This window comes from Erithacus rubecula, assembly GCF_903797595.1.
Source record: "Erithacus rubecula genome assembly, chromosome: 2".
Classification (NCBI taxonomy): domain Eukaryota; kingdom Metazoa; phylum Chordata; class Aves; order Passeriformes; family Muscicapidae; genus Erithacus; species Erithacus rubecula.
This window is the reverse complement of record NC_136685.1, coordinates 75,182,200-75,200,927: the sequence shown is the minus strand read 5'-3', so window position 1 is coordinate 75,200,927 and position 18,728 is coordinate 75,182,200. Positions and strand designations below refer to the sequence as shown.

Sequence of the window (18,728 nt, the reverse complement as noted above, 5' to 3'; positions counted from 1 at the left end):
TTTTTTCTTTGTCTGGTTTTAATACAAATTTTCTTCCTTTTCGTAGAGATTGCTGCAGTAAACGAAATAAATAAAGAACAGAACATAATGAATTCATAACTAGGCCACATCACACTTGACTGTGCCTGTTTTTGTAACTTTTTTCTTAACTAGCACTCTTCTGAAAAATGGCTTAGACTGTGGAAGGCAATGAGTGGGTCTGAGTGAAGAGAGCTGAAGACTAAAATCTGACACTTAGAGTGACTCCGTTCTAGAGCAGTGTTTCTTTTTTTTGGTCCTTTCAACAGTCTTACTTCACACCTTCTTGTCTCATGAATCAGACTTATCTAGTGCATGACTGTCATGGTCCTTTCCAACCCAAACTGTTCTATGATTCTATGACTCCAAGAGAGGAGGGATTACAAAGGATAAAGGGGAAGGATCAAATAGGTGATAAAAGTGCTGAAAGGAGGTATTTCATGCTGAGAAAGGAGCAGCAGATGAGTAAAGAATATATCAATAATTTGTGTATCCCATGGGAGAAACAAAGCCATCCTTGTTTTAAATTATTATTCGTTTTGTTTTCTTTCTAAACAGTCTGGTTGTGTTTCAGTAATGACCCAGTAAGGATTGTGGCTCTGTATATATTGGTTCTTTATTTCATCAGTTGTGTATTTTGTGGCTTTTATGAGCCAGTCAACATATCTATTAATCCATATAATGCAACTGAAAATGGTTTTAAAGCTGTTATTTACATTAATTGATTTCACTGGAAAATATCTAAAAGTGAGTTTCAAGTAATTTTTTATGTAAAGTATGTATTCAGTGATCAGAATTTGACATGGTGCATTTTTAATCCATGCAAATGTTAGATTTTGGCTAATTCAGCTTCATATTGCTCATGTTTTTGTAAGGTCTTAGATTGTGTCCATTTCTGGAGGAGCACAAGGAAGATATACTTTGTGGTCCAGTATGGCTGGCTACTGGACTTGATCTATCAGGACATGCTGGAATGTTGACACTAACGAGTCCAAAGCTCGTTAAAGGTAAACCAGTTTATTATGCTGTTTGCATGAAGCCTGTGTGACTGAAGTCTATCTCCTACTTCGCTAGCCAGACATAGGTTTGTTATTTGTTTTTACATTGACAAATTTTGCTGTATAACCCTATAGTGAGTTGCTGTTTCAAGCAGATGATGAACTATTATAATTAACATGGTTGATCTGTTTTGTTTACAACTTGCACTCTGTTTAAACTGTGCAAATTCTCCCCCCTCCCTTTTTCTTCTCTGCTCTTAGGCATGGCTGGTGGAAAGTATCGTTCATTTTTAATTCATGTCAAATCAGTGAATGACAGAGGAACAGAAGAAATCTGCAATGGTGGCATTAGACCAGTGGTTAGAATACCTCCTCTAAAACCTCAGACGAACAAGGGCCATTCACTTGCTTCATTGTTGGCAAAAGTTGCAGCAGGCAAGGTAATGAATAGCCAAGGAAGATTTGTGTGTTAGTTATAGATTTGGTATATTCATGTCATCTGAAAAGAAAACAGCTGTTAGCAGAATTAAGATTCATTAACAACTACTTTTTGAAGAGATGACACTGTGTTGACACCTTCAAGAATTAGAGTTCAACATTTCTAAGTTGTTTCTTTTGTGCAGATTTAATTGAAAAGGTCTATTTTGCTGCTTGCACATTCTGAACACTTTGTTTTTGAAAATTCTGTTTCCTTGAGTATTTTCTGTCCTTAACAGGTCTTATCCTTCTGTAAAGATGTGTGTGTGCATGTGTCTAGTTCTATATTAAAGCAATTAGTGAATAAAAATGGCTTATTTAGGTACAATGCTCAAGTTGATAGATTTTGGCAAACTACTTGCCTTTCACTGAACTAGGTATACACATAATCAGAACCAGTGTGATTCATGAATGTTATTTTTTTCCAAAAATATAAGGAAAAGCCATCTAGCAAAATTGAAGCTACTACTTCTTCAAGAAAATCAGATAATCTACGAGGTTGTGACTTACTTCAAGAAGTCTCTGTAACAATTCGAAGATTTAAAAAAACTTCAATTTCAAAGGAAAGGTTAGTGTGTTTTAATTCTGGAGAAATATTAGCTTTATTTACACTTCTCATAAAAAAATTGGTTCTTGAAATAGCTCAGGTCAAGATACTGTTTCAAGTTGTCATTTCATAAGCTTATTTTATATGGAAAATCCTGTAAATTGCAAGTAAGAGGGCACTGTGCTGTGAAAGTTGTGGTAGAATAATGCTATGCATGAAATTATGTGTTGAGTGGGTTTTTTTGCCTGACTTCAAAAGGCAAATGTAACTAAGTTTTCTTGGTAAAACAGATAAATCTTTTAAAGGAAGCATCTTCCCTTTCTATTTCCACATTGCCTTGTTCATTACAGCCAAAATTATATTATTTTATATATTATAGAAAGTTTAGAATCAAACTTAGCTAACAAAGATAAGGTTGAAGTTTTTTGTTTGGTACTGCCTACCTAGATGCAGGTAATACACTATTTGAAATGTATTACCATCTGCCACCCTGCAATGGTGGCACTGACTGTAATGGGCATAAAGAGGTATGTGCAAACAGTTGATAGGAGTTCTCTAGATGGTGAAAATTTATTTAGAAGTTGCTAAACAAGTTTAATAAGGAGGGAAAAACTTCATAGAAGCTTGCAAGATGTATTGTAATGTAGGAAGTTCTATGAACAGAAAATAGGATGATTGGGAATGTGTGCACAGAAAATATTGTATATGCTTGTGTACTGCTTTTGCTTCCATCTAGGATTCTCTTTTTCGCTGCTCCTAAGACAGGATGCAAAGCTGGAGAATGGCCATATTGGATAATTCTGTGTTTTCTTTCATTCCCCTCCTCCCTAGAGTTCAACGGTGTGCCATGTTACAGTTCTCAGAGTTCCATGAGAAGCTTCTCACCACTCTTTGCAAGAAGACAGAGGATGGTCTGACTACAGAACATGCTCAGAGTCTTGTTCTCGACACCCTTTGTTGGTTGGCTGGAGTGTATTCAAATGGCCCTGGCAGGTAAGGGAAGAATTATGTTCAAATTATCATGGCTATTTCTCAGTATCAGTTTGGTTAAAAAAATAGTTTTATATAATTCTCTAAAGTGTGCAATTTGTTTTCACAGCTCAAAGGAGGGAAATGACAGTTTGCTTTCTAAAACACGTAAATGTGTCTCTGATATTATACGTGTTTGCTTCTTTGAAGCTGGGCGGAGCATAGCTCACAAATGTGCACGATTTCTTGCACTATGCATCAGGTCAGTGCTAATTATTTGCATATATTTTTGTTTATTTCTGTTTTATATGTATTTGGGGGATTTGCATATATTCTGAACTGAACATTGTCTTTGTTACTGTTTGACATTGAATTCATAAAACAAAATCTGATAGGTGTTCTGTTCAGGAAATATGTGTTTGGGCTTTGATTGCTGAAAACATCAGTCTTTCGGCTTCATCTTCTGGAGAAGATTTCATCCTTCATTCTTACTTCTTTAAATGTCAAAATGCCTGTGTTTTTTGTAGCAATGGCAGGTGTGACCCAAGTCAGCAAGGGTTTGGATCAGTTCTTCTGAAAGCTTTACTTGACAATATGCCTCTTCTACCTGCTGCTGCCACAGGTGGTACGTATGCAATATTTGATCATAAACATACATGGTACATTTGTTGTTTGTTGAGTTGTATTGGACTCTCTTGTGAAATTATAGTGAGATAATTTTTTAGTTAGTACAAAATGCTCCTTGGAGTGATCTGATCACAAAGTATACAATTGCAGTTAATGGAATTTAAAGCAAATAAACTTGCTTAAACCAGATCATAACAGTTGACATTTTTGGAGGAGCTTAAGTAAGTTTTCTAAGAATTCTGAAAGGTATTTAGCAACAACAGATTCTGTTGACATAAGTGACAGTCAGAATGGTCTGTTATTTTTTATAATTAGGAGATAGCCAGGAAATTTGGCTGTCGAAATTATGTCCAACTAACAAACAATCCACATCTGATTCTTCTGCACTACAAGGAAATTTTAACCCAATTTCTTCCTTATCTATATTGCAGTGTAGCGGTCTGTTAGTACCTTGTTGAAGCATCTGGAGTGCCAGATGGAATGGGAAGATTACTTCACCCTCATATTTTGGGTGGCGAGGCCTGCTTTTCACACTAGGACATTGTTGAATTGTTTCTAGTTTGGCATCACCAATGGGTCTTGAAGAAAAATTAGTTTGCATTCCAAAAGTCTTGCTGCACTATCACCCAGGTCAAAACACTCTAAAGAGTGCTACAGTGGGTATGGAATGCACAGGGAGGGAAGGAGGAGGAGAAATCTGAGATTTCTGTTTCTGAACCACTGTGCTGTGCTCCCAGAACTGATTTGTATGGAAGCAGTGCCTCCAGCAAATACAGGTTATGGACACAGCAAGCAGAACCACAGGATGAAAGGAGGAAAAGAGTTGTCTCTGTAGTATGGCTTGGCTCTGGTGGGATTGGACCCCCTAGCAAAGCACCTTAATATACATCACGAGCATTTTGTTTTTGTGAGCAGAGCCATGAAAGAAATGTGCAAAGCTGTCTCTTGGAAGCTCTTTTTTCCTTCAATTATGTGTTGCTTAATAAGAGAATCGGAAGTACTTTTAGCAGCTTATGATTGTAGAATGTCTATTAATTGAAGTCTCTCAAGAAATGGAAAGGGGTAGAATATCTCCTAGTCTGTATTCAGTAGCCATTAGATAATTACCACTTCCATTGATTATCCTTCAAACTATGCTTTCTCAGTGAAAAATTTATATCATGTTTCACCTGAAGTATTTTTTTTAATGCAGGGTCTGTGTATTGGTATTTTGTATTGCTGAACTATGTAAAAGATGAAGATTTGGCAGGATGCAGTACAGCTTGTGCATCATTGCTGACTGCAGTGTCTCGGCAGCTGCAGGATCGCCTGACACCGATGGAAGCGTTGCTTCAGACAAGGTACTGAGAAATGTGGTTGTGATAAACTTAAGAAAAACAAGCCTAAGAATTGTCTAATGCCATCCTTTGGTGTTCTGAAAAAGACTGTGTGTTAACTTTGCTGTATTTGTTTGAGCAAGGGTTAATTTGTTGAAGTTCTGGAAAACAGTTTTAACATGTGCGAAATTAAAGTTGAATTTAATTGCTATCTCACATTTTCAATCAGCAAATGTGTATGCAGTGTTTGAAGTCTGTCCAATCCTGAAGTTAATATTTATGATTTTTAGTGTAAGGACTAACAAAGCATGTCCTGTTTTGACTCCTGGAAGGAATTAAGTATACTGCATAGTTTCAGTTTGGCACAGTGCTTCTTTCAAAGGTCACATTCTAAGTGTAGAAACTTGGAGTAATTTACAGGGTTGTAGGTGGTTCTTTTAAGTTACATATCAACGTAATATAGGACCGTGGTGTAGCATCTTTTACATATTGAGTTGATTGGCCATTTCAACAAAAAGGAAATTTCTGATGGTTCAGTTGTGTTCAGTTTCCAAAGCTGCATTACGGTAAAGGAAAAGTGGTGCTGTTTGATATCTCTTTCAGTTGTGGTTTGGGTACAAGAGTTTTCCTGAAAGTCAAGAAAGATCAAGGTAGAAAAGGTAGGAGGTTAGTTCAGAAAGGAAAAATTGAAAATTTGATAGAAAATGTAGTAAGGAAAGGTGTAGAAGAAGGAAGGATATCTGTTGATTTTTGGGTTTGTTTTTAAAGAACTGTAATTCAAAAATATATCACAAAAACTTAGTCTCAGGTGTTATATTTGGATCCTTATCCTGCTGTCTACTGCATTCCTCTACTTAGTTATTAATTTATTTCACTATCTGTAGTCCTTAAAGTTGGTTAGAAGACTTGTGCCGGCAATAGAACTAGTATCTGGAAAAACTGAGAATTTTGAAAAATAAAGTGACTTGTACCAAATGGAGGAGAAAAATATGAAAATTATACTTGACATGAGAATGGCACCTTTCTGTGAGAATCGAGTTGTTCCTTCATATAAATTGCTTCCAAGTGCTTTCTTTAAACAACATATGTAGAATAGGTTTTTCTCCTTTCCAGCTGCCCACTTTAGAATTGATACATGTGACATTTCTGATCACCTTGTCTGCATGGCAAGGGAAGATATCAAGTGAGCCTGTTTTTGGTGTCCTTCAAGCTTAGATTTTCTGAATGTTTCTAGATGATGTTTCACTGATTTTCTTCTTGAAACTTAATTTGCTTTCTCTTTTAACTTCATAGCCCTGTAGGTAGTTTAAGTGTAGCAGCAAATCCCTGATTTGATTACTATAGCTCTTGAGCAAGGACTGACTATTGCTTGATTTTGTTTACTAATTCAAGCAAATTTTGTGGGCCTTTCTTTCATATGTCTATGGATGGAAAGAATACCATCATTTTTGGATTTTGGTTTTTGTGTTTGGTTTGGGTTTTTTTTGGAAGAGAGATTAGCAGGCAGCCACAGCTTTCCCCTTTTTCCTCTTTCCTTTCCCCAAGCTGTGTTGCATCTTTTTTTGTGTACATTTGTGTTGCAGAGTTTATACTACTGTGTTTTTCCTCTTAATCATTGGTCCCAGGTGCAATAGCCTAACATCTGGCAATCAGTTAAAAGCAGATATCTAATTAATAGATCTGCACATTCATGGGAGAGTAATACTCATTTTACTATCATGTGTTGCAATAAATCAAGTAAAACTTGAGAGGATAAGGCCAGTAGGGTGTGTTACATGATTTGCAGTTCATAAAACAACAAAAAAGGATTTTAGGTAGGATTTTCAGCTGTCTTACAAAAAACCAGGTTGATTTTGTCTCTGGCAAATGTGAAAATATTTCTCCAGTCTATTCTTGAAAGTACCAGATTCATGCAGTCACGGAATTAAATTATTGTAAATATTGTGAGGTGTTACATGGTTTAATTATTAATATCATTAGCACTTGAACTGCTCCTGCTCTCATCTAATCTGAAAATTCTCCTGCTGCAATTAAAGCCTTTTACTGCTTGTGTCCGGATTCTTTCATTCTAAACAAATTCTGTATGTCTGGAGCGTATTTGTATCTTCATTGTATTCTCCAGACCTGTAGACATTCTTAAAGCATTTCCTTCAGGTTCTTTGGTCCTTGTCTTCCTTGTATTGTGATACACAAAATTTTACACATTATTCCAGTTGAGGGCTCTGATGAAGGAAGCAGAAGAGGTATTTTGCATAGTTTATGTTTATTACTGCACAAATGATTAAGGTGATTGATGAGTTTTTACATGATGTTCTTGATTTAGTCTTTGTTTTGTTGTTGATGTACTTTCTACATCCTTTTGTGAAAGTGATTGCTAATGAAGCCTAAAACTGTGAACCTGATCATTCCTGCTGAAGAACAGGTAAAAGGCACTATGCTTGTTGAAATAAATCTGGGTTGGACAGAATAAATCAAACCCTCTGCAGTATGTTCAAATTCTGATTCTACTTTACAATGCTCTTGCAGAATTATGACTTTATCACCTGCTTGCTTAATAAATCAAAGTCTTTATTTCAAACATTTAAGTAATCAGTGTTAGTGTTGTGTTGACCTGATTTATTCAGTGTTTAAATCCGATGTCTAAAGCAGGCTGTGAAGGTACTGCACTGAGTTTTGTGAGAGCATTTTTGTGCTTTAGTAGCCACTCAACAGGAGCATGTTGTCTTGGTTGGCACACGAAAAAAGAGGTCAGTCAGCCATCTTGTCAGATGTGCAGTAGGCACTGGTCCTTCTAATGCATGTTTGTAAAGAGTCACCCATCTATCCTGTGTTGTTCTGAGTATAAAGTTATTTTACATTTGCTACCTTGTAAGTAACTAGGTTGGGAAATGTAATGTTAAATGGGTTGATCTGTAATTCTCAGATGATCTGCCCTTTTGTAAGATTGTTCATCATTTAGTGATAATTACAGTCACAGTATTGTGTGGCCAAAAGCACTGCTAATGTGGAAACATTTTAACAATCAGAGAAGTCTAGAATCTGTTTTTACCTTGTTGCTGGTGTTGTATTCATGTAGACATTTACACTTTTGTGATTACTTGATCAAAAAAGACATTTAAGCATTCCAGCCTTCTCAGCATGTTGGAGGTTTTTACCTCATCTGGTAAAGAGAAACTGCTCAGAGGCAGAGGGAAAAGGGAGTGGAAGAACTTACTGCCCTTGCTAGTGTGTTTGTGGAAATATTTCAGATTTCCTCTGTCTCTAGCCAAAGTGCAGAGTGTTATGTTTCTCACTTTTGTACCTACGCAGATGCATTCTTTCTTTCTACTGTGGCTTAGTAATTTGGTCTGATTTCCATTTTTTCCCCTTTTCCATTGCTTGTAATAGGTATTGTTAAACACTGAAAAAAAACCCCAAATCAAAAAACCTCACTTCCAAACAAAAACAAAGCCACAAATGAACCAAAACCCCCACTGATTTTGATACTACATTGGAATTTCCTTTTTCTCGGCTTATAAAACCCTAATTGATTTGGGACCACTTTGAATGATTGTGCTATTTTTCCCCCTCCAGCACTGCCAGAGTAAATGTTACAAGTTTTCTTCCATTGAGGTATTTATCACAAGCATTGATTGGTATGCCTAGCAGCATTTCCTTTTTTAATTCTTACTTCAGATGGAAGAATAAGCTGTGGTGGAATTTCTTCTGCTGTTTTGAAACAGTACCATGTTTTTATTGACTTCAGACTACTGTCTCATTTACCATGTACTGGAGTGTGTCTTGCCATGGCTCATTGTGTAAGACTTGTAGTTCTATATTCCATGTTTAGTGTGATTGTGTGTGTCGTGTTTCCAGGACAGTATTACATCTTAAAAACTCTCCAGTTACTTAACATTATAAGCTGCTTGAAAACGCCATTGAGTAAGTTATTTTAATGAAATAGAAGCAAGTGATAATTTCTAAGATATGTGAACTGAAGAGAATAGTTTGGAATATAATAAATCCTGATGGCAAAATACTTGGCTTTTTACTGTAAATAGCTTTATAGGAGTTCTTATTGTGTTTTGCTGTTTATCTTATTTACAGATACGGATTATACAGTTCACCTTTTGATCCAGTTCTGTTTGACTTGGAAATATGTGGCTCTTCTTGTAAAAATGTATATAACAGCAGTATTGGAGTACAATCAGATGAAATTGATTTGTCTGATGTTCTATCAGGTATGTATGTTTAGCAGTGACTGATTGTGGCAAAATTGGTAAATCTCTAATATAGTGTTTTCTTTTTGTGAAGATGTTGTTTTATACTTTCCAGCCAAGCTGAAGTCCAGGGTATTCTCTTGCTCATGGTATCTTTTACATTTCCTATGGCCTTAGGGCAACAAGAAAAAGCCTCTTTCTAGAATCTATTTTCTCATCCTGTAGAATATCTCAGGGTAGAGATTAGACAGAATGGCTGCTCTCATACCCCGAGTCAGTCATCTAGTAATCATCTGTCACCTCTTTCAAGTAACTTCATTGAGTTGTGGTATTATTTATTTAGGTTAGCAACACACACATAGGCAGAGAAACCTAAATGGATTTTTCTGAAGTTGGGAAGCTGCCATATGGTATTCCTCTACTTAAATGTAAAGGTTTAATCAGGTGGTTTTTCTGTTTTAGAGGAGGTGAAACACCTTGAAAGCATATTTGCATCTGTCTCAGGTTAATTCATAAGTGAATCTTTAGGCCCTGCAATGTTGCCAAGACCTAGATAATTTTTACATGTCAGGAAATTCTATTCATAGCAAGTGCATTCATCAGTCATAGTGACCCCTTTCCTTCTCTTGTATGCTGCAGTCTTTCTCCTTCTATCCCTTCCTCCATACATCTTTAAATTTGTTTCGATCTTGATTAATAGTCTAGGTTTTATACTAAATTCGTGTATGATCTTAGTTGATCTGACAGTTTCTTCCTCTTCCTTTCCAATAATATCAATATATTTTTGCAAGCTAACTTGCTTTCAATGTAGAAAGAATAGAGCATCCATATATAATTTCTTTCTGGAATTAAGAAGGTTGTACTATGCTTCTGTCACAGTTGACAGTTTGACTTATTAATATACTGTCTTCAGGTTTGACAGCATTATCATTTTAAAAATATAGTTCCATTTATGTTGAGGAATAGTGATAGTGTTAAGGTATTTCTTCCACAACAGGAACTAATAAAATATGTGCATTATATTTAGTTGTCCCTTTTGACACTTTGTGACTTGAAATGTCACTATCAAGAAAACATTGGCTGACTGTGTAGATACATGTTTTTCTTCCAGGCAATGGGAAAATAAGTAGCTGTGCAGCTGCTGAAGGTAGTTTTACTTCCCTTACTGGACTTCTGGAAGTTGAACCTCTGCACTTTACCTGTGTTTCAACAAGTGATGGAACTAGAATAGAAAGGGACGATGCAAGTACGTTTACTGGTATATACAATTTTTCATTTTTTCTACTTAGCATAGTTCCACAATACATTTTTAATTGAACATAATGTTACTGTTTGGCAAACTGATTGTTGAAATGTTTTGTCTGTGGTTTTGTTTCTTTTTAATAATAATTTTTCTTAAATAATTTCTATGTGTGATGTTAAACTTCTTGGATCTTAGCGAACATATTGGATTTAAAAAATGTTAATTTGAATCCATTTGTTTTTATTGGAGAGTATAATGTACAAGCTTGCATTTTTACCTTACAACCTTTTGTGGTGGAAGAATTCCAGAGCAATTGGTGGCTTTTCTGTAATCCAAGTGTTGCCTGTATAGTCTGTGTAGTCTATAAACCAAATACTTTGTCATTCAAGATGATGTTACCTTGATGTAGCAAGAATTGGATAAAAAGATATTTCTCTTGTTTTTACATCACTCTGAACAATTAATGAGGAATTAAAGGTGTGTTTTGTAATTTCTACATCCATGTTTTGTTTTGTTTGTTTGTTTCATGCCAGTGAGTACCTTTGGGGTTACCCCAGCAGTTGGTGGCCTCTCTTCTGGAACAGTTGGGGAAGCCTCGACAGCACTGAGTTCAGCAGCCCAGGTAGCTTTGCAGTCTCTCTCTCATGCAATGGCCTCAGCCGAGCAACAGCTCCAGGTGCTGCAAGAGAAACAGCAGCAGCTTTTGAAGCTTCAGCAACAGGTTGGAGGCTATTTGGCTCTTTTTAGTGCTGTATCTAAACTTCAAAAGCTGAGAAAGTAGTTGCAGAGCTAGTTGGTTTGGTTTTTTTTCCCTTCATAATGTATTTGAGGAAGGAAATGCTCAGCACTCTGGTTCGCCCTTCTTAAGCAAAGGGCTGGGAGTGTCTCCCATGCTGCTTTGGTCTTTCGGACTTAGTTTTTGTGTATTTTAAAGGTGGGTTGGGAGTTTGTAGTAAAAACTAAGTTTTCAGAAGTAAGTGTATCAGTGTGAAATTGAAAAAGTGTACCAAAATGAAAAGCTCAGTTGGTGACACAGGGCAGTGCCAGCCATAAATCCACTGTTAATTGGCCAATGCTTGGCTGTGTGGTCTCAATACTTCGCTGTTCAGTGGTAGGGGGTTTTTTTATTTTTTTATTATTTCATCTAATTACCCATGTTCCTCAGCTTGTGAGTCAAATTAAATAGATAGTTTAATAGTTTAATTTTTCAGCTTATAGTTGGTCATTCAGCTTGGCTATACTGAAAGTAGCTTAGGTTTATTAAATCCAGTTGTATAATCAAAGTTGAACTTGTGGCCCAATACTACTCCTGTGTTCACAAGTGGTATTATCTGCTACATACATTGCTTTCATCTTCTCCACAGAAGGCTAAGCTGGAAGCAAAACTGCATCAGACAACGGCAGCAGCAGCAGCAGCAGCATCAGCAGTTGGTCCTGTTCACAACTCTGTGCCTTCTAATACAGTAGCAGCTCCAGGGTTCTTCATTCATCCTTCAGATGTCATTCCACCCACACCAAAAACAACTCCTCTCTTCATGACTCCACCTTTGACTCCACCTAATGAAGCAGTTTCTGCTGTTATTAATGCAGAGCTTGCTCAGCTTTTTCCTGGTTCAGTCATTGATCCCCCAACAGTTAATCTTGCAGCACATAACAAAAATACAAGCAAGTCTAGAACGGTAATTATTTTGTTTTATTTTTCTTAGAGAGACAAGGTGCTGTGACCATTACCAGGGTCTTAATTTGTACTTGAGTGCTAGTAAATATATATTCTATCACTAAATTTTTACCATATGAGATGAACTTATGCAAGCAATATAGTATTGCTACAGCACCTCATGTGGTTTCTCTTTATTGGAGCTAGCTTAACTCTGTAAGGAGTTATTAATCCTTTGGACTTAGTAGTTAATATTTTTTGATGGTTCATGCTCAAATCTACGTGTAGTGAGGTGTTGTCAAAATGGTACATCTTTAACAATAAATGCATAGATTTAATAATTTTATTATGTTTTTCCACTTCTCAGAATCCACTGGGATCTGGCCTTGCTCTTGCAATATCTCATGCTTCACATTTTCTTCAACCTCCACCTCATCAGTCAATTATTATAGAACGTATGCACTCAGGTAAAACCACAATTCCTAATAATAGTTTTGACACATGTTCTAGTAAGAAGTGGAATATTTTCTGGGGCTTTAAATAAGTTGCTTAGCTACAGTCTCTCAGTCAGCTTTCCAGAGTAAAGATATTTCTCAATTTGCATCCTGTCATATGCGTTAGTTTAAGACCTAGTACTTGGTGATAGTTGAAAATTTCTGGAGACTTGGGGAGTATGTTGGGTCTCTGAACAGAGCACCTGTTCACTATTAATACATAAAAAGCAAAACAGCTTCATTTAAGTTGATGCCAAAACTTTCTTCTCCAAGTGTTCAAGCTGTAGTGAGAGTTTCTGGGATTGTGCAGCTATTTTTAGCCTCAAGTATACAAATATACTTTTTAAACAATGCATAAACTTTTATGTACCTTTTGAACAATACAGAAACAATGGCTTTATTGTTTGAGAAGAAACATATCTTGCTGGTTAGCACACACAGGTCTCTCAGGCAATCCTGTGTTTTTCTCACCTAGGAGCAAGAAGATTTGTGACCCTTGATTTTGGAAGACCTATATTATTGACAGATGTATTGATTCCCACTTGTGGAGATTTGGCTTCTTTGTCCATTGACATCTGGACTTTGGGAGAAGAAGTAGATGGAAGGCGACTGGTAGTGGCTACTGACATTAGCACACATTCACTTATTTTACATGACTTGTTGCCACCCCCAGTTTGCAGATTTATGAAGGTAAGAGGATCTTTTAAGTTCTTAATGTTTGTTAGTACATCAGCTTTCACTTACGCTCTCTTCACACCAAACTTTTGTTTGCTATAAATTTTTAATGTATTTTTTGACTAGGTGTTTATTTTTCCTGTTCTGATGCAATTGTGTTACAATATAATTGCATTTTCTTTCAGATCACTGTTATTGGTCGATATGGTAGCACAAATGCCAGAGCAAAAATCCCATTGGGATTTTATTATGGCCATACCTATATCCTACCCTTTGAAAATGAGCTGAAACTAATGCATGATCCCCTCAGAGGAGAAGGTGAAGCAGCAAATCAGCCAGAAATTGATCAACATTTGGCAATGATGGTTGCGTTGCAAGAAGACATACAGTGCAGGTTAGCAGAAAAAAGGGTATTTGCTAATTATTTTAATATAAAATACTGGGATATCATAATGCTACAGATTTTTTTTTCTTCCCATTATATTCTCCAGACCAAAAAATAATACTCTGCTGTTGTAGAGTTGTTGTGAATATCTTCTTAGCAGTAACAAAAACTATACTGTATTTGTTTTCCATATCTGTTTTAAGAGTGCGTTCACAGTGGACCAGAAGTTGTCTTCTGGCAGAGTGATTGTCAAATGTATTGCTGTTTGCTAATGTGCATCGAATTGTGTTTTTTGAATATTTCCCTTTAGGTACAACTTGGCCTGTCATCGGTTAGAAATCCTTCTGCAGAGTATTGACCTGCCACCACTCAATAGTGCTAACAATGCCCAGTACTTTTTGAGAAAGCCAGACAAGGCAGTAGAAGAAGACAGCAGAGTATTTTCTGCTTACCAGGACTGCATTCAGCTGCAGCTTCAACTCAACTTGGCTCACCATGCTGTTCAGAGACTCAAAGTAGCTTTAGGTGCAAGCAGGAAAACACTGAAGGAACAATCTGATCCAAAAGAGTTAATTCAGATGTCATCCACAGAACAGTTACGCACCATCATTAGATACTTACTGGATACTTTGCTCAGTTTGCTGCATTCGTCCAATGGTTAGTATTTTTGAGGTTTTGATTTTTTTGTCATGTTAGTAGAAACAATTTCCAAGTATTTCTGTTTCTTGAATTGCATTTTTTTAGTAAAAGACCTTTAAACTATGTTTAGAATCATAGAAATGTAGAATGGTGTTTGGGTTTGCAGAGATCTTAAAGATCATGAAGTTTGACCACCCTGCCATGGAGAATGACACTTTTCACTAGACCCAGCTGCTCGAAGCCACATCTGCTGTGATTTTAGTAGCTGATAGCATACATTGTAAAGTTTTACCAGTGGCACCAAGCTGGCCTAACCACTTTATGAAAAGAACAGGAGAAGGTGTCATGGTCCTTCTTGCTTTTGTGTAATCATGGCTGCATAATCCTTTGTTGAGATAGTCATCTGATCCTTCTGTGGGATGATCCAGTTTGCTGAAGTAACAAAAAAACTGCCCAGGCAGAATACTTATGTGGTTTTCATGGGCAGAATCACCTTGTTGAAAGGATGTGTGAGCATTGAAGCCTGTGTAGTATTGGGGATGGATTAAGCAGTTAGAAGCAGGCTGAGGAGCAGAAATTGCCTCAGGAGTGGTGGTAGTAATGAACTCATAAACCCAGTATTTCTAGTTAGTTCATGATATTTTGATATGCAGTAAAGATTTTAATTCCTAAGCTTGCCATTGAAAGAAGTCTTGGAGAATTGAAATGGAAAAATCTGTGTTATAGTTGGTGGTATTTTAAAAGCAAAACTAACAAAAAAGCAGTACGTTGTTGTGTTGATAGGTTGTCATGTGATTTTCTGTGCCAGTTTGTTCTAAAGCATGATGGTGGTTTATTTTTTGCTTTGTGTATATTCTGTAGGGGTAATTTCACTGGCATAGTATTGATTTGGATTAGACCAAATGGCCTACTCTTTGAGTTACCTACAAATCAGCATTTTCCCATATGTTCCCACCTCCTTTATTCCTGTGCCAATTAGTCTAATCATAGTAATTTTAAAAACTTACTTGTAGTAAGTTTTTTGAAACTTCTTCATATTTTTTCAAGTCATTGTCTCTTTAAACAGAGATGTTCTCTTCTCTTAAAAGGACACTCAGTTCCTGTGGTTCTGCAGAGTACTTTTCATGCTCAAGCTTGTGAAGAGTTATTTAAACACCTGTGTATCAGTGGAACCCCCAAGATACGACTGCATACTGGCCTTTTGCTTGTTCAGCTCTGTGGAGGTGAAAGGTGGTGGGGTCAGTTTCTCTCAAATGTACTGCAGGAATTATACAATTCAGAACAACTTCTCATATTTCCACAAGACAGGTAAGCTATAAATCTATGTTGATACATTACCTGTGGATCAGTGAAGAAATTCCACTGTTCATAGGTTTTGATTGATTTAAGAAATAGACCCAAAAAAAAGTACTGCAGATGATAAATGTCCAATTGCAGTTACTTATTGCACCTATTCGGTTCTTGCACCACAAAAATTTGCTGTTTTCTTACTTGGAGATCTTCACATACCTAACAGGATTGCTTCCCAGTATCAAAAATGGCTTCTCATTTATCAGGCTTAAATGTACCCTCATTGTAGAGCTGCTCTTCTCCAGTGTTTGGAAGTGGGATTGGGAAGGTACACTGTTAGCATTCACTGCAAAAGACTGCACTGAGATAAGAGCAAGAACACATAGAGTTGAGCACTGAATGTTAGATGTATTGATTGTTTCAGATTATTGATTGAGGTCTTTAATATTCTAAATGTTAGCATTTTATTTTAATCAAATGTATTTGCTGCTTAGTGCCTTAGAAGGCTTTTTGCCTTCTTTGAACAGCACCATCTATATTTTCATATCTTTAAAAAATTCATTAATTCAAGGGTATAAGAATTCATTTATTTAATTCTCTTTCTCTGCTATCAGTAATATGTAATAGGAAATAAAATGGATGAGATCTTGTTTCAAATGGGGAAGACTCTGCTGACCTCTTGAGGGTGAAAGAGATGTTCACCCTAAAATGCTGCATTAACCTTAAGAATTATAGAATGTGAAATTCAGTCTACTTGCTGGGCCACAGTACTGCTTTCTATAGCAACCTGTGTGTGTCTGAGATGAAAGCCTAGGACAATATTGTTATATAAGAGGCATTGCAAGGTATTATAGATTCTGAAAAAGAAATAAAATCTTAAATATGTAAATTTTATTTTAGGGTCTTCATGTTGCTTTCTTGCATTGGGCAAAGATCACTTAGCAACAGTGGTGTTTTAGAAAGTTTACTTAATCTCCTGGATAACCTGCTGTCACCACTGCAACCTCATTTACCTGTGCACAGAAGAACTGAAGGTAACCTAATTTGGGAGATCATATTCATTATAAACTGGAAAATTGAGAGACTAACTCACAATTTTTGGTGTATTGAAAGAATTTGCTTGTTTACTATATTTTTAAAACACAGTTGTCTTAAAATGTGAAGAATCTTCTTGTTCTTTAGGTGCTAAAAGAGATTCCTTCCCCCACCCATTAAAACCTGAGCAAATTCTATTTGATTGCTTATAATTCAGCTAGGAAACTTTGGCAGAGTGGGGGGAGCACTCCGTGTACAGACAGCTCTAGGAAATTTCTTTGGAATTCAATATTTTGGAAAGAAATGCACCTTTTCGCTCATGAGATATTTTCCAAGTTTCAAGTTTTTGAGGTGAAACATGAAGACAAGTTTATGTGTATCTGCATGGTTTCTGCAGACTACATGGAGTTTCTTCTTGTAGGGGATTCTGTAATTATAAGACATTTACATTTTTTGATCCTAAAAATTTACTGAAATTGTATTCTGCAAACTTGATTTTCTTTGGACGTTTTCTTAATTATGCCAAGGTTGATGCGAATTCTTACTTTTGATAACATCACACTCTAGGCTACTTCATTTGTTATATACAGGTAGCAAAGCATCATAGAAGATAAATTGTTTAAAGTTCTTAGCCTTGTGAGGTCTGTAAAGTGCCAGCTGAGACTCTGTCCTTAGTTTTCTCTTGTGTCCTAACAGACCTACAGCTGGTGTCAGCAGCTGTCCTATTGCTTCCCACTGATCTCCCATGTTCTTTCTCTATCGGGGCCATATCCTGCTATAGTCTCTAACTAGTTTGAGGCAAACCCAAGCTTACATCTCCTCTACCTCTGTTTGCACTCTCCCCACAGCTTCCAATTCCTTTCATAGCTCTTGCCTTACTAGTTGTCCTCATGGAGGACTTTAGGAAGCAGAAGTAACTGATACTTCAGAGCTTTATTTGCTGGTCTTCCAGCTTCCTTCCTCCTGGACAGCACAGGTGAGTACTAGGGCAATATTATGTGTGGTGGAAGCATCAGGTATGGCAGAAGAAATTCCTATTTGAGAACTATCACACATAAATCAAAGGGGTGAAAACTTACTGGGGAAAAAGTGAAAAAGAAAAGGAAAATCAGAGCAAGAGGTGAGTGTTATGGGTGGAGAGAAGTTGTAAACTTTGAGACTGGACAAAGAAAAAAGGAATGAGTAAAAGACACTTGGAGGGAGGGAGAGAAGCTGAGAATTCTATTTTTTTTTTTTTTTTGAGAGATAAAAGGTAAAGAAATGGTCTTGTTTTAACAGAAGTGTGAAAAGGTATGTAATTCACTCTGCAGCAGGATCCTTTCTTTTTATTCTGCCAAACAAAAAGGTGTGTAACAGTCACCAGTGCTCCTCATTTCTGTTCTTGCAATTTAGTCTGTGATTCCAGTCCAGGTGCTATTATGGACCTGTTGGGGTGCTTCCTCTGCCTGCATGAGATAGGCTGCTTTCTGTCAATGTGCTCAGGAAACTGCAGTTAACAAGTCAGGCTGCATCCTACTGCTTGGATGCCAGCAGCTTCATGTGATTTTGGATGGATTGTTTTTGTGCCTTAGTTTTCTTGTTTGATCTGTGTTTAATAATAATTTGAATTAATTGCAGCTTTTTTGAGGTCAGTGCATGAAAAGCACAGTGTAATTAAATGTGGCTCAGCACAGCACACTGATATGAAAATGTTGGTGTTGCCTCTAGTGCTGATGTCTTTGCTGTATTGACATTGTAGAATTATGCCATTTGCATAATGACTAATTAAGTGGTCAATATTTGTAGGTTTCTTTGTTGAGCAGTTGTGGGTTCACTTTGGTAACTGTTTATTTAGATTTCCATGTGCACAAAGACTTTTCTTGCATGATGCTCAAGATATATTTTTTCCCTTTATGTACAAAAATATAGCATTTAAAGTGTGAGACTGAGACATTAGCCAGTTGTTAGTGCCACCAATATGGTTCATCTAGTCTGAAGTCACTCTTGGCTTTCCTGCAACTTATTCAAATATCTACATGAAAATACACTAATAGTGAAGTAAAGATGTAGGTGTCTGTATGCACAGTTACAACTATCTTAGTGGAGCCCTGCTTGATGGAGGAATTGCACACTGTTGAATTTGACATGTATATCTCATGGGCTTTAATGCAATCAGCTGT

At 36.6% G+C, this 18,728-nt stretch overlaps 1 protein-coding gene across 8 annotated transcripts in view; it reads left to right on the top strand.

The window, feature by feature from the left end:
- BIRC6 (baculoviral IAP repeat containing 6) overlaps positions 1 to 18,728 on the top strand; it is a 171,343-nt gene that overhangs the window by 45,937 nt on the left and 106,678 nt on the right. For 4 of the 8 annotated variants that reach the window (XM_079332309.1, XM_079332310.1, XM_079332314.1 and 1 more), the window contains exons 15-31: positions 894 to 1,025; positions 1,278 to 1,456; positions 1,931 to 2,061; positions 2,872 to 3,033; positions 3,140 to 3,271; positions 3,537 to 3,634; positions 4,829 to 4,976; positions 9,039 to 9,172; positions 10,263 to 10,409; positions 10,928 to 11,115; positions 11,759 to 12,073; positions 12,419 to 12,518; positions 13,021 to 13,235; positions 13,406 to 13,614; positions 13,916 to 14,262; positions 15,333 to 15,552; positions 16,435 to 16,568. In XM_079332309.1, the coding sequence (XP_079188435.1) occupies positions 894 to 1,025; positions 1,278 to 1,456; positions 1,931 to 2,061; positions 2,872 to 3,033; positions 3,140 to 3,271; positions 3,537 to 3,634; positions 4,829 to 4,976; positions 9,039 to 9,172; positions 10,263 to 10,409; positions 10,928 to 11,115; positions 11,759 to 12,073; positions 12,419 to 12,518; positions 13,021 to 13,235; positions 13,406 to 13,614; positions 13,916 to 14,262; positions 15,333 to 15,552; positions 16,435 to 16,568 (2,991 nt within the window). The remainder of the gene's footprint in view (positions 1 to 893; positions 1,026 to 1,277; positions 1,457 to 1,930; positions 2,062 to 2,871; positions 3,034 to 3,139; positions 3,272 to 3,536; positions 3,635 to 4,828; positions 4,977 to 9,038; positions 9,173 to 10,262; positions 10,410 to 10,927; positions 11,116 to 11,758; positions 12,074 to 12,418; positions 12,519 to 13,020; positions 13,236 to 13,405; positions 13,615 to 13,915; positions 14,263 to 15,332; positions 15,553 to 16,434; positions 16,569 to 18,728) is intronic. The other 4 variants (XM_079332311.1, XM_079332308.1, XM_079332313.1 and 1 more) reach the window with 3 other exon arrangements.